At 39.6% G+C, this 21687-nt stretch overlaps 1 protein-coding gene across 6 annotated transcripts in view; it reads left to right on the top strand.

Annotated features, from left to right (window-relative positions):
* Nucleotides 1-21687, top strand: part of GRID1 (glutamate ionotropic receptor delta type subunit 1) — a 561238-nt gene that overhangs the window by 220445 nt on the left and 319106 nt on the right. For all 6 annotated transcript variants that reach the window (XM_069796078.1, XM_069796077.1, XM_069796076.1 and 3 more), the window contains exon 3: nt 5087-5371. In XM_069796078.1, the coding sequence (XP_069652179.1) occupies nt 5087-5371 (285 nt within the window). The remainder of the gene's footprint in view (nt 1-5086; nt 5372-21687) is intronic.

Here is a 21687-nt window from a genome sequence, read left to right as displayed (position 1 = left end):
CACCAGAAATATCAGGTACATGCAGTGTGGCTGGATTTCTATTCTCTTGCCGGATCTGAAGTTCTTTTCCTTAATTTGAAAATCTTTCTGAGCAAAAAGGCAGCAATCTCTCAATTTTCAAACAGTGAATTTTTTAAAAATGCAAGTTATTTGTGATTAGGTTGATTCTCCATTTGCAGTGCAGTAAAGAGCTCCTAAGGGTTAATCAAACTGAAAAAGAAGAAAAAATTTCAAGTAAGAATAAAAAATAATTCGGAGAGGATTTATCAAATATGATCAGATGGTGTCCAAAGTGGGTAGGCCAGCTATAGTGATACACAGAAGTGAGAGACAGAAAGGCTTTGAAGTTTGAAGAGGCAGTGTGAGTGCTAGTAGGTGGATATATTGTTAGATCTGAAATTAGAGTGGCAGCTGGTCTATCGATAATTGTGGAAACAAAGGAACAAGTTTCTACCCTTTTCTGAATAGTAGGAAACCTTTGAAAGGGAGACTGAAAGATGGTCACATTGTCATGTTGCCAGGAGCAAGATAACAGTTTTTCTTGGAGTATTTTGATTCCCTGCAGTTTGGAGAGAGATGGATTTAATTACAGGGAGATCCGAGCTAAAGCCCTTAATGCAAATATCCTTATGAAGATGGTGTCAAATCAGGACTTTGCCATCTGCACCTGTCTTCAGAAATAGGATGGCAATACACGAGGCAATGGTAGAAAAGCAAGATCTTAAACATGATTGTAGCAAAGCAGAATTCTTGCATCATCTCATGTGCAATGAGGAGTCCCACTGATTAAAAAGGATATATGGAGAAGGTGCAGTCTGAAAAATATTAGCTGCTCTTCCAGGCTTAAGTATGGTCTTAGTGGGATATGACTGGAGTTAGAGATGTGGGTCACAGAATGAGAGAGGTTTAGTATGTATTGCTGTGATGTAAGAGTCAATTTAGACAAATGGATGTTAGAAGGTGCCCCAAATAAATTAACCCATGTTACTTCTGCCCTCATCATGACAGAGGTGACACAGAGAAGCTAAATGGAAAAAACCAAGGCAATAGATGGAGAAGAGAATAGACAGTGTCTCATGAAACTCTGTAACGGGAATAACAGTTAAAGATGTAAAATGTCAAGCAGATATGGAAAGGGAAGTTTCTGAAAACAGACTTCAGATGAATAGGTTAGGAGAGATACTTCACTGAAACAACTAAAAACTGGTTTAATCAATAATTTGGGAAACTTCAGTGAAATCCAAGCATAAGCTTGAGAGATGGTCTGTTGATGGAGGCCAACATTGATGAACAACTACCATGACACAATTTAATGTGTTTAAATAGATGAATGCAGAGTCATTCTTTAGGTATGGTGATGTTCATGTTTTCATCAAGTTAACATGCACATTTCTTACTGTATGATTTGTAGGATGTTGGTATCTTCTTAAAATGAAGCCTGATGGCGATGAAGGCATTCGGTACGGTAAACTAATAACTATTGCTATTCATATAGCAGTGAAATCTGGAGGCAGGTTTGCTAGAACATTGTGTCTTTTTATCTGTGGAACAAATAATTTAAAAGCTTTATTTTCTGAAACTTATCTATGTAAATTTATCTACAGGATGGATAAATATGAAATTGTTGTAACTACAGCTATAGTAATTAAATATCACTAAAGGTCTCAAGGTGTTTTGTTTCCCATTTCCATTATGTTAGTAGGTTGACATGAGCCAAGGCACTTCAAATCTTTGTATTTCAGCTTTCAGGAAATCAAGATGGGGGTTATGAAATTCATGTGCAAAAATTGCAGGTTCTTTGGAGTGCCTATGAAGCTGCAACTGACATACAGAATTAGTGATTTACTTAGTCACATTGTCAGAGATGCTTGATTGTTGCTGAAAATCCATAGCTAGTATGAAGTAAACCAGAAAATTACACATCTTTTCTCATGTCAAAGGTTTGTGTACAAGGAAGTACAGGCATGTGGGGGGAAATCCTAAAAAAATTGTCACCAGAGTTTTCTTTTGGGATTGTATAGTCCTTGAATAGTCTCTTGCTAAGGAATTTCAAGATGTCTTAAGAGTTAATGATTTTTTTTTAACAAATTAGAGTCTGTTAGGTAGTTGTTCCCCATTGTGTTACTCATGTAGAAAGTAATACTTTTCTTCTTTACGTGCTAAAAGCTTATTCTCACCTTTCAGTTCAATAAGTGTGGAGAGGTTGAACTTATTGGAATCCATTGTATTTTTATATAGTGGAAGTCTTCTCTTAGAAATATGAGATGTTCTGTTTCACATTCTGTAATTTGACTAAAGAAAGCAATTCAGAAAATATGAATTCTTTTTTCCTTAGTCATTCCAGTTTTTTATTGCCTGCTATGCTATCTCAAAACAGAGAGGCAAGAGGAGATAACACTGCGTAGCATATGCTTTCAGGCAGAGCATAATCAATTGACAAAATATCAGAATGTAGAAGTGTATTGACTAATTCTTCATTTTAACCCATTGACACAAACTACGAAACACTGGCAAAATGCCTCAACCAGAACAGTCTTTGCTGAGATATTTTAGCCGTGTTCAGTGGGCTGTGCTGGGAGATAAGGGGGCCCATTTGCTGTGGTCTGTCACATCTCTGGTCTTTTTGCTGCTAATAAGTGAGCAGGTTTTGATTAGTGTCAACCGCTGAATGAAGTTCTCTCTTGTTATACAACTGGTGATCAGCTCTATATTCCACAAATAAGTGACTTTCTGAATGCAGCCTCCCATCAGAAAGGGCTTTGTTATTTCTCTCCTTCTGTCTGCTTTGCAAGTAAATTGTTCTTTCTGCAGACCCGCGTGGCTTACTTCTCTCACCCTCAGTGACAGCAAAGCTCGCTGGTTGGTGATCTCTGCAGGGGTTTATAGCTCAGCTCTGCTGTTCTCTCCCTCTGTTCCCACTTCCCTGTTCCCTCCCCTACTGTGACTAAATAAATTACCTGTATGACATGTTCAGTTTTCTCTGGCAAGAAGCCTGGGAAATCAAATCTGTTCCCGAACCTGGGTCTCCCATTTGGCAAATGTAATGCCTCCCTGCTGTTAAATCAGGTCAGCTCTCAGGAAAAACAAAGAACAATTTCATATAACTATAATCAACACAGAGTAAATTTAGATAATGCAGCTGACATATGTTTATTGTAAAGACCATCAAGGAAATAATTTTAAAAGCACTTCGTCTTTCTCTGTTGCATTAGGATACATGTTGAATGTTCTGTGCATAGAGAAGATCAAACATTTTCTTTCTGTTATCCCATATCAAAGTGAAATATATTTATTTTCTCGCTGGTCTGAGAAGATATTTCATGAAATGGTTCATTGGTTTCATTAGGAACAGTTTTATATATTTAATTACTGTGGCCTTATGTAATTAATATTAATTGATAATTAACTTTAAATTACTATTAATTATTCATAACCTGTCCCATCCCCTTGACTTTTTGGCCTCTGAAAGTGGAGGTATACTTCAAAGCGTTTAGAGAAGGACAAGTGCATCCTTTTCATACATCGTGCTCCATTTTCTACCTTTCCGCTCAGTCCGTTTCCCCCGGAGATCAGAGGCGGCAGGTCAGTGACAGGGTGGCAGCATGTCTCTCCTGCGTGCCCAGACCCAACACGTGCCCCGGCGGTCCTGCAGCACGTGCCCCCTGTGGGCCGCCCGCTCCCCCGTGGGCCGCCCGCTCCCCCATGGGCCGCGCCAAGGCCGTCGCCTCGGACGAGGGAAGCACCGGCGCGGGCGGCCTCCCCTCTCCAGCTGGAAACCGAGTTTTCTGTTCAGCCGCCCTGTGTGTCCCGGAGGGGCTCCGAATGACACCCCAGAGGCTCTTTCCTTTATCCACCGTTAGCAGGCTCGCGTAGACTGCAAGGAGGACTGTGGAGCATCTCCAGTCACCTCACGTCTGGCGTTATTACAGCAGGGCTCTGTCCCGGGGAAGCGGAGTGGCTGGTTCCCTTTGGGCAGGCTGTGCTTGTGCAGGTGATTGCTCAGGGACTGAAACAGCTATTGAAACCCTGAGCTTGCCCCCAGCCCTCTTCAAAGGAGGAGAGGAGTAGGACGAAGTGCCCAGGGCCCCTGGGGGACCCTCAGGGCTGGTGCAGCGGGAACCTGTGAGCCCTCCCTGTGCCGAGCGCCCAGGGGCCAGCTTTGCTGCTGCTTATTCAAGAGGGTCAGTAAAAACGGGCATCGAGAGCTGCCTCATAGTTTTTCACAGTCTTACCACCACCACCGCTGAGTAAATAAAGGCTGGGTTATGGCTGGGGGCCTTGGCTGGAAACATTTTCCAACCCCAGCTGAATATCAGGTTGTCTTACCTGGAGGAGTCCTGGGAGTCCTGAGCCGCAGAGCAAGGCGGCGCAGGGCTCTGCTCGCGGCTGCCCAACCTGCGCCGCCTGTGTCTCAAACTCACCTGATGCTTCCTTCTCAGAAGCAGGTGGGTGCGAATGTATATGCTGTGTTTTTAAATGGTACGTGCTTTTCCCGATCTTCTTGAAGACAGCTACGGCATTGTTAATAATTGTTTAGTCGTTCACGAGTTGCCTTCGTTCTAACGAGTGCCTTTGTTGTTTTTCTGTTGCTCTGAGACACACAGTGTGAATGTTTTTTTCATAAATTTAAAAATCCTTCCAGAGTCTGTTGTATAAGACAAATTCTTGAAACTGGAATTGCTCTTTGCTGTCCAAAGTCTTCATCCAATGTGCACAACAAAGATTAAGAGGCGAAGGCAGTGAAGTGGGTTCTGAAAGATGGGAGTTCGGTTCCTGCTTCCACCACGAGTGACCAGAAGCAAGGGCCGTAATCTCCATCTGCACCGGCTCCTGTCTGAAGAAATGACAGTAGTAATGTTATCTGTCCTCAACTTTGTCTTATCAGTACAGATTGCAGATACTGTCTCCTACTGTAAAGGTACAGGACATAACTCTGAAAGGCTTCAGCTGATACGGTAGTATAAATCATTTCAGCTCTGTGTTAATGGCAAGGGTAAAGCCCGTCTTGTTCCCGTCTTAGCACCTAGGCTCGTCGAAGGAATTGTTGTGCTTGTCCTAACCCTGCTTTATTTCTTGTCTTCTCCAGCCTGTGACCTGATGACCCTGGGGATCTTAGCCTTAGTGACGTCCACTGGTTGTGCCTCGGCCAACGCCCTGCAGTCCCTGACGGATGCCATGCACATCCCACACCTTTTTGTACAGCGCAACACGGGAGGCTCCCCACGCACAGCCTGCCACCTGAACCCCAGCCTGGAGGAAGAGGAGTACACGCTGGCCGCCCGACCACCGGTCCGCCTCAACGATGTTATGCTGAAACTGGTCACGGAGCTGCGGTGGCAGAAATTCATAGTGTTTTATGACAGCGATTATGGTAAGTGAAGTGGAGGATTTCAGACACTATTAAATTGATTTCTGCTTAACTGGGGGATGGAGAGGAAAATATAAAGGAAGGGGTGGAAGCGGGTATAGCTTGCTGGGTTCTTCACTGACAAAGGGGAAAGTGTTTCAAGTGGACGCAGGCATTTGGTTTAAAGGAAAGGTTGCTGTGAAAACTAGTTCTCAGACAAGCAGCAAAGTTGCTTAGCAACACCTACCAAGACAGCTGAAGTTTGAATCATCTCGCACTTTTTCAGTAAAATATTAATAAAGTGTTGACATTGATTGGCAGGGGTCACGTAGCTGTGCGAGGAAGTTCAACACGGCCTCTACCCGTTCCCAGAAAACACTTTCTATCAAAGCTGAGTACTGTTGTCTTTAAAAATTAATTTTCACAATAGCTATTACCATTTCTTTTTTCACATGCTTCCTCACACTATTCTCAATTTGGACTAAATTTCACAGTGATATACTTCCTGGCATTAACCCAAAAGTTAGAGTTAGCATTTTCACTACATCTCATGCATTTCCTTCAGCAAAATTTTTACTTTGGGCTGAAACCTGAGGAAAAGGAGTCTCTGCCCAAGCGAATTTAGTACCTTATGATGGGTGTAAAGAATCAATGAAAAAATAAATCTGTCGTTGTGCCAAGCTCTGAGTGAAAAGGAACGGTGTGCATAATTTTTTTTCTCCTCCCCCTTGTTCAACTGATATGAACACTGTTCCATATGTTTAACTTGCAGTATTTTCAGCACTCTCATCTTAGGATATAGTATCCGTAATGGGAAAAAAAAAATTTTCTATGCTATGTTTTAAAACCCTGCAAACACTTTTGGTTTAAAATGTGACGCCTAAGTTTTTGGAGTGGTGACTTACTATGAACAGAATATGAAGAAAGGAAATTAAGGTTAAATAAATTGCAGTTGTACATATAATCTTGTGTGTATCTGTGCATATAGTTTAGATTTTATACATAGTCTTCCACAACTGCAAAATACATCTTTATTTGCATTCTCTTTATATAATGACAGGCTTTCAATGGTGAATCAGAGAGAAATAACATCTCTGGTTTTGAAGTTGGGCTACTCCTGGTTTAAAAAAAAAAAAAAGGCTATGCAAAGGGTCCTGAGCTCAAATGAGTTCTGAAAGTCTTGGGTGCAGCTTTCTGTTCTCAGTTGTTAGAGATGTCACTTGCTGTTTCTTCAGCAAGCAGATTGAGGATGATGAGGGTGACTTTAAGTGAGAAACCAACTGAGGCTGTAACATCCTTTTAATTATATAGAAATATTTTAAGCATGAGAAGGCTGCTGCAGTACTTGTGGAGTTAATCAGTAGACTAAAAAATCTAGCAACCCAGCAAATAAACTGCCATGTAATTACTGTCCTGTGTAATCCTTGACCAGTGAATGCTTTGAAAGCAAAAACCACAAGGTACATGGTAGGTGTTTTTTAGGTGGCCTTCTGGTAGCGATGACAAAGTTGCTATGTAACAGAGGATTGGGCTTAAAAAGTTAAAATTATTTTAACAGTTAATTCTAAGAATGAAAAAAAAAAAATCTTAAAAGGGTGTCTTACAAACATCCTTTTATAGTTACTGTTGTTTCTCTCCTGTTGATTTGTAACTTTAACCTTCCAAAACTGCTTGAGTTGGGGATCTTTCAACCCCTGGGAATCCTGGCCCTCATAACGTCACAGATGCTCTATGTGCAAACTGCTACAACCCATTTTCCCTTGTAGCAAACCTGGTTCCTGAACTATGGTATCACTTATTCCAGTAGTACATATGTGTTTCTTTGACTTCTTCTGCAAAGGGTTAACGTCCCAGTACCAAATCCTGAAACCCTTAATTCACATACTCTGTAAATTCAGTTATGATCAAATTTATCTTTTCCATTTACCACAGACTGACTTTCAGTCTGTACCAGTAAGATAGACACTAAAAGGGGATGGAAAATTGCCGCAGACATTCTGCTCCTTCCAGTGGAGAGCGTGTTGGGTACTGCAGCTGCCCATGTGCTGTTTCCTCTTCCTCTCAGCTGTGACAACCATCTTACACTAATCCCACTAGAAGGATTTTTTTCATAAGAATTTGGTGGGAAGAGTTTCCGTGAAGAAGCCAGCTGAACCTTGCCACCTCTAGGCAGGCATTGGTGAATAGGGGAAAAATAACCTAGTTCCGTGGATATTGCACACTGAGCTCAGGAACAGCAGCCTGGCTCCCAGGGCATGCCCATCGCCCTCATTAGTTTGCTTCAGCAGAGCCGTGCTTACGCATCTCCAGCAACGCTTCCCTGCTCAATGTGCTGGAGTTGACTGCTGGCCATGAGGAGGGAGGTCACTTGAAGAACATGTGTTTATGATTATGGAGAGTTTCCAGCACTGGGATTTTGTGGTTTACTCTAATAAATGGTCCTTCTCTACCTGCTCTCTGGAAGTTATACTATTCCCTTGAGTAATGTTTTAATTTGTCCATCTGCTGATCTCTAAAAACCAGCCAACCCCTTGGTGTCCTCCTTGTGGGAGCCGTCAAGTGTTCTAAAGACAAAATAACATTGCACAGTTTAAAGAAGTCCCATGTTTATAGTAATGCTGTGCTATGCTGGAGCTGAAAATTATTTACCTCATGAATTACTTGTCCCTTATCAGACATACATTTTGGATTATAATTTCTGCACTGGCTAAATTAAGGAAAAGTAACAGGCTTGGCTATTAGAAATACAGAGTAGTCACTGAACAGCCTAACAAGCCCCGTAATATTGTTGTGCTTATAATAAAATATGCCTTGTTTTACGCTGAAGCTACAGATAGAAATCTAGATGCACAACTTCAGTGAAAGAATATAGTCTTTTCCAGTAAAATGCCTTAAATTCCATGACAAGAAATGGAGAGATTTCACAGGAAAGATGTGGAAGTTTTAAAGAAGAAGATTGCTAAGTGGAAATGGTAGAAGCAGGGTACAAACTGTGGCATTCCACCTAGCGTGAAACCAGCTTTTAGATTTTGTCACTTAGGGTGAAGAAATGGATAATAGCAAGAAATGGGTAATAGCTTGGTTCTGGAGAAGTGACCTTTCAAGGACCTCAGACTTGACAGGTGCAGCATTCAAGCTCTTCCTAATGATACACTGTTCTTCTACTGAGCAGTACCAATGGGGGAAAGGTCAGTTTATACATATCCATACAGTTCTCCTGTATTTGTATAAGATAAGGGTTCATATAAATACTGCATCTTCATGACTCAGCCCTTGTTTTTCCACTTCTCTCATTTGTGGTGCATAATTTCAGAAGATGCATGGAAATCTACCCCCCATTGATCACAATGGGAGCTTTCTGCTGATGAGACTGCTGCCTGATATGAAAATGATGGCTAGGCGCTATAGCGATTCAAGTAAGTCATAGCTAAGACAAGACAAGTCTCCTCTCTTGCTGAGGTGTTGTAGAGCTGTTGGAGCTCAAGGCCAGAATGAGACAGTCTGAGCCTTCTCTCTGTCCCTGCTATTCTTTGCCATGTCATCCTGAGAAGGCTTTCTAGCTCCTCTATGCTTCCCTTTCCCATCTGTGAAATGGAAAGAAAAACCTTTCTCCCAGTGCGACTGAACTGGTGTTTGAAATTTCTTTAGGAATTCTTCAGGCAACAGAATTAAATGGCACTTTCAGGAGTAACGCAATTCCAGTAAGAGCTCAAGGGACCAGGGTCACGTTAAATGCATTGTTTTACTTCAAATGTCTTTATGAAAATCCCATGATAAATCATGGTATTTGACATTAATTTCCTGGGGAAAAATAATGAATTGACCCTAAGTTTGTCAATGGCTGTCAGACGGTGCTCTGTGGAACTAGGTCTAACCACCTGTTAAAGAACCTGCAACAGAAATCAGATCTGTTGTGTCATCCTAAAAAGCTTCAGATGCACTGATGTGTTTTGAATTGCTTTTTCCGCTACAGGAGCATCTTCTGTGCCTCTACACACATTGCATCAGTGTGTGTAAAGGCCTGCTGGGAAGTTTAATGTTTTATTTTGCTGACCTCTTGGATGTAGAAGCATCAGTAATCAAATTTTCTGACACAAAAACTGGTAGCGTGGCAAGTTCCATAAAGAATCTTACTAAGCTCTAAAATGACTATAGGTTAAAAGCACTGGGTGCTGCCCACGGTAAGATGAGGTTGGGTAGTAAACAGTTGGAAGTATGCTTTTAGGGTGAGCAAATACACAGATGTATGGTTAGAGGAAGGATTTCAGAAGGATTTTTGGAAGCTGGATGTGAAAATGAAACTGATGAGGAATACCAAGTCGTATTTCTGAAGAGATATGTGAGTAATAGCTATGTTTTCACTAGATTAATCCTTACTGTTGAAAAACACTTTGTCTCTGTAGTTATATCAAGTCTCTCTGCTTTTCTACACGCATGCGCACGTACTCATATTACAAAACATAAGACAAAACAGTTTTTTTATGACTCTGTTTTGTCAATGAAAAAGGTATTAAACCTGTGAAAGGGAGCTGTAATATTTTATTCTTAATTTTTGGTGTTATTAATAAATGAGTGTTGTCTGGTTAAGAAGTGGTGTACAAAAGTTTTGCAGAAGAAACTTTTGAAGAATTTTGGACCTTTCAAATCTATCTATGAAGCTTTGTTCCTACAGGGGGGACCTCCTCCCCCCCAAACCCATAATTTATTGATTTATAAATTATTTTCAATCCTTTTTTTTTTTTAAATCAGTTATTTATTTTTTTTTATCATGATCATTGATGCCACATGAATTTTGAATGTTTCCTGATGAATCTTGATATGTAGAAAGAACTTTGTTCTCAATGTGATGAATTTCATGGGAAGTTTTGTTTCCTACAGCAATTACATGGCAGTTTTATTTCTGAGTCCTACCTGTCAAGGGACTCACCCTTGATTGGTAGTTACAGGAATTACACTATCAATAATTTTACAACTAGCTGTTGATCCTGGAATGGTCTCTCCTTTGTAAAGGTCCCTTTATGCAGGCCACTACTCTTGCAATTATTTAATTTGCAAAAGAATGTAGTAATGAAAAATGAGAAATGCATGCTTTTACACAATCCACGTGTAACACTGGAAATCAGTTGTGATGTGAAGCATTGGCTGCCACAACAAAAGCAAAGTAGAACATTTGCTCATAAGCTACTTTCATCTTACCTGCTTTAATTTGTCTTTAAGTTTTCTTTTGTTCTTGTCAGTATAACATAAGCTATCTTCTGCTTTCTGCATCATTATTTCAGCTGTCAGACAACTGCTGCTACATCACTAGGGCTGCCATATTTCTCTACAGGCTTTCCCAGTGAGCATGCCTTGTTTAATGCAAATACAGGGAATCTGGCTTGCGAAGTGTTGAACCAATGGCACATGTTTGGTATTTGCCCATTCAGCAAATCTGACACTACCAGAAACCGTTAGACTTTTTCTGCATGTGTTGTGGTTGAGTTTGCATGTGTTATTAAAAATACCTTGGTTTTTCAGTTGGTTTGAGCATCCCAGCTGAACTGTTGTGGAGAAGCTTGAATTGCGATTGCTGTCTTTGAATGGTAAAATGTATAGAATTTAAGCAGCTAGGCACAGAGAAATGTAACTGCTTTATGGTCATCAATCTGCAAGACCAATGACTTAGAGGGGGAATCCCTGGACATCTCTGGTTTTTGGTGCTGCTGTATAAGATGATAAAGGGAGGAATAGACTGGGCCCAAGCGCCTTTTCATCCAACAAGGAACAGAATCCTCTGAGCATTTATTCTACACAAATTCTGCACCACCTAGTTATTCATGCATAACCAGGGATACTGGATGTCTAGACTACAGACAAATATAAAATCTTCAATTTCTGCCTGGAAAAAATAAAGACTTTCCTGTGAAAAGAGTGTGTCTCATAACATAATATATAATCATCATTACTGCTGCAGAGGATGCCAGGAAAGAAAGAATTCAGCCAAGTTCTCCCAAGTCCCACAGGAATTTTTTGATGCCATGGGGTAGAGGAAAAAAAATTGACCTTTTGACTTTTACATTGAATTTGATCTGGAAGCTATTGAAGAAATGGCATTGTGTGTTCTAATATTTATCCTTGAATCACTTTTCTGACAGTAGCAGCACTTAAAGTAATTGGCCGACTTAAATTAAGCATGGATTTTTGTTATTTTTGATAGTTTTTTTTATTTAGTAATGCACTGCGGTATATAACGCTATATGTAATTAAAGTAAGTCAATTTCACTTCAAATTATTACTTATAAATTAATTTTAGTACTTTGAGTTTTAAGGTATATGAGTAAGCATGCTAATAGCAGAAGTAAGTCTTCCCCCTCTCTAACCCACCCCATAATTACTAGCAGGGGATGGGAGCAGTGGACAGAGGTTGTTTCTCATAAAAGCTATTCACTAAACACTTTCAGGGCAATGACTGGTATGATATACAAATAATGATCTTAAAGTTATGGTAAAGCCTTTCTTCTGAATGAGTGCTATCATAGCCTACCTGGAAGTTCAATGGTAGTAGAAGCCAGTCAGAGATCTTTGGACAAACAGTTTGGGCAGTTTCAGGCAACTTGTCTTGCTCATAAATTCAAGGCAGGTTAAGGAAATAATTTTAACCTTTCAAATAGTTTGAAGAATGTTTTGCAAAGAGAGGATGCAAGTTCTTTTGAAAAATTCAAAATTCTGTGGAGTGACACTTTCAAAACAGAAGGCTTGCGATCTTTATTCAAAGTAGTTCTTTTAAAATCAGTTTGTATTTTAAAAGACTTCAGAAGTATATATGTGGGAGGACGGTCATAAAAAAATTAAATGACAGGCTTTATTAGAAGCAGTTTTCCACCAGTTTTTCAGCTCAGTCATCTGGTCAAAAGTGATTATTAATCTAGTCCTGAAAGCACTCATTGTGCATTCTTTACTGTCTCTCTCTCAACTCATTGTAACATTTTAGTGAATGGTCTCCAGGCTCAACTTTGCAGAAACTAGTGGGTATTGGTGACTGTTTTTTCCCCTTTATATTCTGAAACAGAGAAATGTTTCATAATATAGCACATACTGTCTAAAGAAGGTGCAAAGTTCAGCAGCTTGGAACCGGAAGGTGCAAATTAGTTCATTTTGAACAGAGAGGTCTTTGAAAATTGTAGATGTCATCTGCAGAAGGTCCTAAGTTCTTGGACTTTCTTTCCCTGACTGATGGTAGTTTGAATCTCATGACTTTTCAAGCCATGGCATAAGGCTAAACTGTTTGTTCAGGCATGTGAAAATGTCGAGGAGAAATGTGAGGATGATTTGTGTACTTGAGCGGGGAATCTGAGGAGCTAATTCCAGAAGGGAGTCTCTTTAGTTCACATTTGTTAGAGAGTGACTGTTTATACATCCATTTAGAATTTTTTCAATAAATGCATAGCTGGAAATTGAACAGCAGAAGGATAGAAGTCTGTCCTGGAGGGTGTATGTAGGGCTTCAGGCAGTAACGCCATCATTCTGAGAAAATATATTCAGATATCTCAATATGCAATGCACTTTGGTGAATAAGTTCCCAGTCTCTATTGTCTTTCATGGAAAGCAGTAGGGGGGAGAGAGAGAATTCCTATATATATATATATATGTGTATACACATACACATATATATATTTATGGTTTTCAACGAAAGTGGTAAAGGAGTGTGTGTATACTTACATACACATATGTGCATATATTTGTGTGTAAACATATTAATGAGTTCATATGTGGAATAAAGGAAACGTATTTCCTCTGCTCCCTTCCTGCCTTTGCCCAGTCCCTCCAAGTAATCTTTCCGATGCCCCTCTGGGCAGGACTTCTTTGGCTTCCTTCCTGAATGGAAATGGTTTCTTTTTTGTTTTACCCAATTGAGAGTTGGCATGGCTTCCCACCACTGCTTTGTGTCATCCTTATTGAGACAGAAATCTCATTCCTTCTCTTTCTTATGCTTGTTGTATTGAGATACTGTGTTGTGTTTATTTATTTTTCTTATGGCTGAGCTTTTTTGTGGGTTTGCTGGCTTTCTTCAGCACCCTTTCCATAGGCTGGGGCTAGCGCTTTGGCCAGGACCATTCCTTTTGTCTGCTGATCAACGATAAACAGTGAATGAACATACTCTGAAGGATTCTTTTTGTTGCTCCTCTGCTTGTAAAGCATGGTGACTGAGTACATTAGAGAAGAGATAACATTATTAGTCATTGTCTTCATAGAAGGGATTAAACTTGAGGACCACAATGAATGTAAAACTCGAAATCTTTTTAGAGGAAAAGTATGGTTGGGAATGTAATTTTTATATACCCCTGAGGGTCAAAATGGTTTGGTACATATTGTGTGGCTATCAACAAATACGTGCTATTACCACTCCTGCACAGTATTCATATGCTTGTGATGTATTGATATATTTGTAAAGCAGTGGACTACTGCATTTGTGTATATATAACACAGCAAAATTATTAGACAAAACCAGCTTTTTTTCCAATGTCTGGGAACTGGAAAGATCTGATCCATGCAATCCAAGATTGCATTTAAATGTAAAGCCACAAATTTGGGGTTTTTTCCTTCTTTTTTTTTCTGAAAAGACAAGTTAAGACTGTAAATAGTCTGTACCGCAGTGATCTTTGTGGAATATGAAATAAGTTTCATTCATACTGCAAATTAAAACAAACACAAGGGCCGTTCTCCTAGCCCTTATGGAAAAGCAAGATAATTTTTTTTTTTTTTTTTGTAACAGCAAGTAGGAAAGCAAGATATTTTTCCTTAGCTGAAAAAAAAAAAGGGGCAATCATCAAGAAGGGTAAGCAAAGGTTGATTGATTTTTCAGGTGAAGGTGAATGCAAACAAAGATAAGTTAAGTAGTCTGCCTAGGAGGTTATTAAATCAGGAAATGGTAGAAAATGAAGAAATGTGAATTCCTGTCAGTGAAACACTCTTGGGATTTGCACTGTACAAGTTTCCATCTCAGTGTTCACTCTCAGGAAGTAGTCGATGTGAAACTGCGGATACTCCCTCAACCATGAGGATCTGAAAGCACTTGGAGTTGTCTGAGCTCAAAGCAGAACCCCAAGTTGTACATTTAGTTAATACTGGAGCCACCTGTGTTATATACTACCTTTATGACTTTACATTAAACTATCTGTTTAGTGAGGTTCTTTTATCATAGCATCTGAGCAATTTACAGTTTAATGCATCATCCTACAAGATAAGGTAGCTGTGCTTGTTCCATTGTATGAAAATTGCAGAGACGTGGGGAGTGTTGGACCGCTAAGATGTTTGACTACAAACTAGGCATCTTTCTCTGATTTCAGTAAGGTTCCGAAACTTGTTTTTAACGTCTAGCTAGCTGTCCACAGCTATGCCATGTTCCCTTCCCAGCCAGAGGCGTGCAAAGGTGGCAGAGTGTTGCTCTTCCCTGAACTGTGCTGTGCAGGCCCTTTGTGCCTTCTGCATTTATGTTCTGGTGTGTTTAATATTTAGAGCTGTTGCTTTGGGAGTTATTTTAAGAGTTACTTCAATCATTTTAGAAGCAAATGCATCATTAGACTGTGAAGAATTAAATAAAAAGCGGAGGAAAAAAGGCTTTGCAGTTTGGATTATTCAGTCAGAGCCCATTAGGAATGTAATCTCGATGTCTGAGTTCCATTGGAGAGTGATTTAATATTCATCATGTTGTTATAGCATTTGTTTAAATGGAAATAATGCATTATTTTTTGTGTACAAATTGAGTAAATAGGATTAGTCTCATTACTGGGGAACACTGAGTCCTACAGAGATCCTTTTTAATGCTGGGTATTTTGTTTTTGTGAAGCTCACTTTAGTAATCAGGAACCAAATAAGCTGTTTCTAACAAAAACATATGGGAGAATTGTGGAGGGCTTCAAGAAAGAGATGAAAATTGAGTGGGGACATCCCTTGTAATAATTTCATTGATGATTCCGTGCGATGGGAGAGCTCTGAATGGAAACAGCTACTGTAAACACTATTTGGAGACAGTAGTTCAGTTCATCAATTTGGAAGGCCTTACAGGGTCAGGAACTGTTGATGGTCCCCGTTTCCCAGCAGCCTATCTCATCTATCAGTAAGAATCAAACCCTTGGCTGGATAAATCTTCAGCTGTCGCATAGCAGACGTGTAAGGGAACTCAGGATAGTAATTCAGCTCTGGTACATATTATGGCTGGCTTGAATTTCATTTCCAATGTGATCGTGATTTTCTCTGGTCTGCCTCTGGCCACTATTTGTTTATATCATCAGCAAAATATCTTCCTGACAAAGAACCCATGCGGAGTGAGGAAAATAGAGAAACTATGCCATGGAAGAATGGTTGTTATGTTTATGCCAAAAGACTAAGAAATATTCAGTCCCCGAAATATAAATTGCCTTCCTTGCATAACGGACCATAGCCCAGAGATCTCATTTGTCTTAATGCAACTCCTCAGTGATTTTGAAAGTAATTTTGCTTTGGCCCACTGATATTAATATTTGATATTGCCATTAACAGGAATTAAGATATATCTTGTCTTCCAAAAGCCATATTATAACATCAAGGGAACTTTGTTAAGAAAGGAATAATCCATTAACTAGAACCAACACTTCTCTGTAATCACTGTTATCCTTCAAATGACAGAATCTTTACAGGAAGGAGCTGTCTGTCTGCCATTTATTTTTGCCAGTAGGAATATGAATCCCCCCCACTGTGGAAGAATAATTAAAGGTCAAATTCTGGCATTGTTCATAAGTTAGCGCAGCCTGAGCACCAACACCTAACTGGATACCCCACCAGGCACTTGTGGTGTAATAGAAATCCTGTTGGCTGAAGGAACAGCAGTGCGCTTTAATTTTGAGTGAAGATCTTCCCTGTTGCTCTGCATTAAGGATGCTGTGTTATGATTACCTTGTATGGAAGTATATATGAGCTCATCAAATTTTATTTAAAAAAAATAGTTTGCAGTGCAGATATTTGACTCCAAATGACAGTTCTGGTGCCCAAAGTACTCTCTCCCTTTAGCAAGCAACCTTTGGTTGTGGACCTCTGTCTCTGCTGTACAAAGTAGTATCTGTGGGAGTCTTTGTGGTGGTTTATATCTTTTATTCTCTCCCATCTTGTACAGCCACATAAGTCAGGACAAGCTGTAATTAAGCAAAACAATATGTTACGGTATTAAAACAGCAATAACAAGGGCAGCCTTGCAGTGGGAAGGGTGGGAGGCAAAGAAAGAAGGACACTTTAAATGTTGGATTATTGGCCAATTAGTGGGGTTGACTGAGTACTGATGACAGATGTATTTTGGTTTTCTTTCTCTCAAATCCTACTTACACCATTAGAAAGGAACAAAATTCAAAATCATGGTAGCAGAAGGGGTTGGAATCCCAGAGGCAAGTGAGTTTGGCAAGTGCAGCCACCCTCTCAGGAACCACAGACCGGCTGTGGGGAGATGTTACATTGATGTGACGGCAGTAATGTCGCTGAGGGATGGAAGTGGTTTTTGGTGGAATCTCAGCCTGTCCTCTTCCTGTTTGGATTACTATAATTTAGCCGTTTCACTTTGGATCTGGTTTAGTTACTTGTGCTGTGCAACAGTAACAGACAGAAAATTAGCTAATTAGCAATAATAGAAATCTTGATTGTTTCTTGGTAATGTCAGAGAATAATAAGATGTTTAAGGCCTCTTCAGACAGTTGCATCAGAAAACCATTTGATGGTTTATAACATGATGTGATTGAAAAAATACTTATTAGACTTCGGTGGTAAGAGAGAAAACTACAAAGCAGTGAGATTTGTCTGCTTCTTTTTATGGGCTTGGCTCATGTAGTGAAGGTGATAGAAGGGCTTAATTTCGCTAACTCAGCAACTTCATTGCAGTACATTTAAAAAAAATACAGTGTAAAAATTAACTAAAAGCTTCATTTTGGGGGGAAAGGAGAGAAAGAAGTTTATTTTGTAGACTGAGATCTATTTTCTTGTTTCAGTTAAAAAATATGGATTGGGTTGTTTAAATAATAAAGATGAAAACTTTATTACCTTCTTTTTCTCTAATTATGCAAGAACCGATATACCAGTGTAACTTTAAATGAGTGAATAGTCTCCCTGAAATCCAGATATAAATGAGTAATCACAGGAAAGGAACTGGAGAATTTATAACCTATCTAAAATACTCAGAATGTCTCCAGGGTTCGAATCCTGCTGCAGGAGGGTCTGCCTGATGTGAGGAAACACCTGCATGAGGCACTTTTAAGCAACAGAGCCTGATACCATCCATGCCAGGAGGCCCGTGAAACAGTATCGGCCCCTCTCCTGCAAAATGCGTGTATGTGTCAGGTGCTCTATCTTTAGACTTAATAGAGGCACTGTAAAGGCTAAATATAACCTCAAACTGAAACACATATAACTTTGTACAATGGGCTGTCTGCATGTATGCATGGACTGAATTGTTCAGTTTGTGTTGAATTTTACTTGGTTCCTGAAAAATATGGCATCTGTGATTACACTCTGTATGTGTGAGATCATCTGTCAGTCTGCTTGTGTTCTGAATAATGTTGATCTTGTTGACCAATTTCAAATCAATCTGATATGGCAGAGGCCTCAAGTCTTTTCTATGCATTTTGAAAAAATAAGTGGTCAAGACAAGACAGAGCTCCAAATTCCTGCTGTGCAAGAGGTCGCACTCTGAACTCAATTGCAAACTATTAGACAGCAAAGAATCAACCCAGCTGCAGCAGGTGCTCGGTTAGGTTTGACATTAGGGAATCCCAAAAGAAAAGGGTCTTACAGAAGATTCAAGGGTATTAAAAGCTTTAATCAGACATTGTTAAATGAGGTAATCCAAACATCAGACACAAAGTTACAGGACTCATGACTGCCATTGCTCAGGAAAGGGTTTGTTTCTAACATTCCAGTGTTTAATCCCTTTTGTGCATTAACCGTCTGTGTTTCATCTTTCTCAGCTGATGTAAGGAAGACTTACTGTTATATTGTATGATGGACTGGGATGGAGTAAACCATCTCTGAGAGAGTTCTAAACCACTTGGCCTACAGTAGTCACTGTGCTGTTTTAGGATCTGCCAAAAAAAGCAAAAAAAAAAAAGCAAAAATTTGAATTTAGTCATGGTTAATCCAAGATCTGCCTTTCTCTTGTTCACTTTTCTTAAATTCCTGTGAAGGCGGCCTTTTCCTTTGCTTGGGACTTAATGAAATTTATTCTTCTCTGCACTGTGGCCATTAATCGCTTTATAGTAAAACCAGACAAATTTGAGCCCTGCTGCTGCAGAAGGGCTGGCAGTGCCACCTGAAGGAAAGGAAAATCCTTACAAAACTAATAATCATCTGGGGCAGGGGGAGTATTTGAGAAGCTCTGACCCTTTGCAGGAGAGGAGTGCATTTTCATTGCAGGTTTTTAATATTAATGTAGGAAGAAAGATTACCCTTGCTATCTAGCAAAACAATAGCTAATTAGATCTTTGTTTCTTAATAACAATGAAAGCTTAAGTGTTAGAACATCAGGAGAACTATCTGGGGATTCTGAATGATTGTTTAGAAAACAAAAAGCCTAGTTGAATTTCTTCTTATTTGTGGTCACTGCTGTTTTTCAAGTATTGCTCCAGCAGAATCTATAGGGACTTTTTTTTGTCATGGATTTATTAGAAAATTAGGAAGTAAGAATACCTATGGCTTTTGTGTGTAAATGTGAGTGATTTTGGAGATGCTTAGCTCAATGTGTTTCTGAATGTTCTTATTTATGTTACCCACCTAATTGAAAAAAAAAAATCCCTTGGTTGAAATGCTGCTGTGAGGAATTGATATTGATTTGAATATTCTCTTTAGCAAAACCTGCTAACAAAAGTCAGCAGCTAAATGTTTTTTTTTGCCTTAATAATGATTTAAAGACTGGAAATTGGCAAGCAAAAGGAGACCTGTGGGGATATATGTAAATAGCTTTGTTTTCCCATATGTCTTGGGTGGGAGGATGGCTGCTTTTTATTTGCCTAATTCTTTATGTGCTAAAGAGATGTTTTGTTAGGGGAAAACATCTTTCTTTTTTTTATTTTTTTTTTTTTATTTTAAGGAAAGAAGACAGACTCTGATGATAATGACCTGAAAGAAAGATTTTAAACATTTAATGTTTATTGCTTTTAATTACTGTGGTAATCACACATGCCAATATGTGATGTTGATTCCTACTTTGTTTATTTGAAATAAGTAAATGCATCCACAAGCAAGTTTTTCATTAGAAAATCTTGTGTAGGACGCAGTCATGTTGTCAAGATACGAGAATCTCCCTACAGCCTGTCTTATTGTGAGGTATCTCTTACGGAACTTGACATGTTGATAGGAAATGTCATATGTTTAAAAGAAAATGAAGCCAAAATAGTCCTTAAACTTAAAGACAACAGAAGCTGGAAAGATGCTTCATCTTTATGCTTTGAACGCTATTGAATTCCCAAAGAGAAGGTTTTGGAGGATTAATGGCAGGGAGATGACCAAGTTTCACTGGCTTTTAATGTCATTTAAGTGCTTGGTCCAGTGACTATTTTGCCCTTTGAATATTGTTGTGGTTTAACCCCAGCAGCAACTAACCACCACACAACTCCTCGCTTGCTCCCCCCTGCCCCAGTGGGACGAGGGAGAGAATCAAAAAAAAAGTAAAACTCCTGGGGTGAGATAAAGACAGATTAATAAGACAGAAAGGTAGAAAATAATAATATAATAATAATAATAAAAAAAGAATTGGAATATACAAAGCAAGTGATGCACAATGCAATTGCTAACCACTTGCTGACTGATGCCCAGTTAGTTCCTGAGCAGAGATCCCGCCCCCCCTCCCCCCCCGCCCTGCCAACTCCCCCCAGTTTATATACTGGGTGTGATGTCATATGGTATAGAATATTCCTTTGGCCAGTTTGGATCAGCTGCCCTGGCTGTGTCCCCTCCCAACTTCTTGTGTCCCTCCAGCTTTCTCGCTGGCTGGACGTGAGAAGCTGAAAAGTCCTTGACTTGTTGCTAAGTAGTGTTTAGACTAACTGAAAACATCAGTGTGTTATCAACATTCTTCTCATACTGAATCCAAGACATAACACTATACCAGCTACTAGAAAGAAAATTAACTCTATCCCAGCCAAAACCAGGACAAATATGTTTTTTAAGAAACATTTCTTTTGAAGAAATGTGGCAAAACTTAATTTTACTGGAATTTAAGGGAACCTTCCATGTATCAGTTTGATGTCTCAGAAGACTGCAGATCCTCATGGAGAAGGATTTATATATACTACTACCAACCAAGTTTGCATGTACACGCCCTCATCAATCATGTTAATCCTGACCCAAATCAGTCAGTCAGACTTTAATGCACCTTGTTCTTATCAGAGTAATCTGCGCTTGGCTTTCATCAGTCAGGTTTACGTGCATGGCCCATAACCTTCCAGTTACCACAATGACTGCAGCAGCCCTAAATCTAATACTAAGACCAAGCAATGTTCACGTCTCTCTTGCTGTGACTTTTCCACAGCTTTTCTGTCGCTCTCAAATGTTCAAAATGTTCAGGTTTCAGGTAGTGTGTGTGTAGTTTTAGATTTGTTTGCTTTTTAAAAGTGATAAATATTTATCACAAAGGAAGTGGATGGCTATGGTGAGGATCAAGCTGAAGTCCAGCCCCTAATTTTTCTTATTAAAGCGGTAGTAACAGAAGCCAACCTAAAATCTAGTTGTTCATAAATTTCAAACAAACCTGTTGTGAATTCTTACTTTTAGAGAAAAGGTGGTATGGCCCTACTTTATCATCAGTTTTGAAAAGAAACTCTGATCATTACTTCATAATAGGGGTTGTATTTGTTAGCATTCCTGTTGGAGAAGGCTCTTCCACCTCTCTTTAGAGACACTTTGACCCGAAGTGCTTAATAAGGCAGGGGATTATTGAACCAATGGTAGGTTTTTTCCAAAGTACGAGCTTCAGGAGGGGCCTCGCTGTACTCGCAAGCAGCTTTGTTCTCCTTATTTGAAGGGTGAGGAAGCTAGATCAGTATTTATGAAGTTTGAAGCAGCTTCTGTTTTCATTTGTGGTTCATCTGACAGCCATTCGCTTTGCAGTTAGTGTGGCTATTTAAGGTACAGTCTTTGTCTCTCTACTTGCTTCACACAGCAGTGGGGAAATGGAGCCGCCCCTATTAGAAGTAATTGGTAAGAAGCCATAACTACTGTCACACTCTGCAGCGGGGCTTACATCTCACTTTAGCACTTTAGTTGCTGAGGCTGCATGTCAGCCTTTGAAATGATCTGCCTTTCTCCCTTTGTGATCACACATGGCTTCAGAGGCTTCACTGGAATGTAAA

The sequence above is a fragment of the Haliaeetus albicilla genome, chromosome 11 (genome assembly GCF_947461875.1).
Source record: "Haliaeetus albicilla chromosome 11, bHalAlb1.1, whole genome shotgun sequence".
Taxonomy (NCBI): domain Eukaryota; kingdom Metazoa; phylum Chordata; class Aves; order Accipitriformes; family Accipitridae; genus Haliaeetus; species Haliaeetus albicilla.
This window is presented reverse-complemented; position numbering and strand designations above follow the sequence as displayed.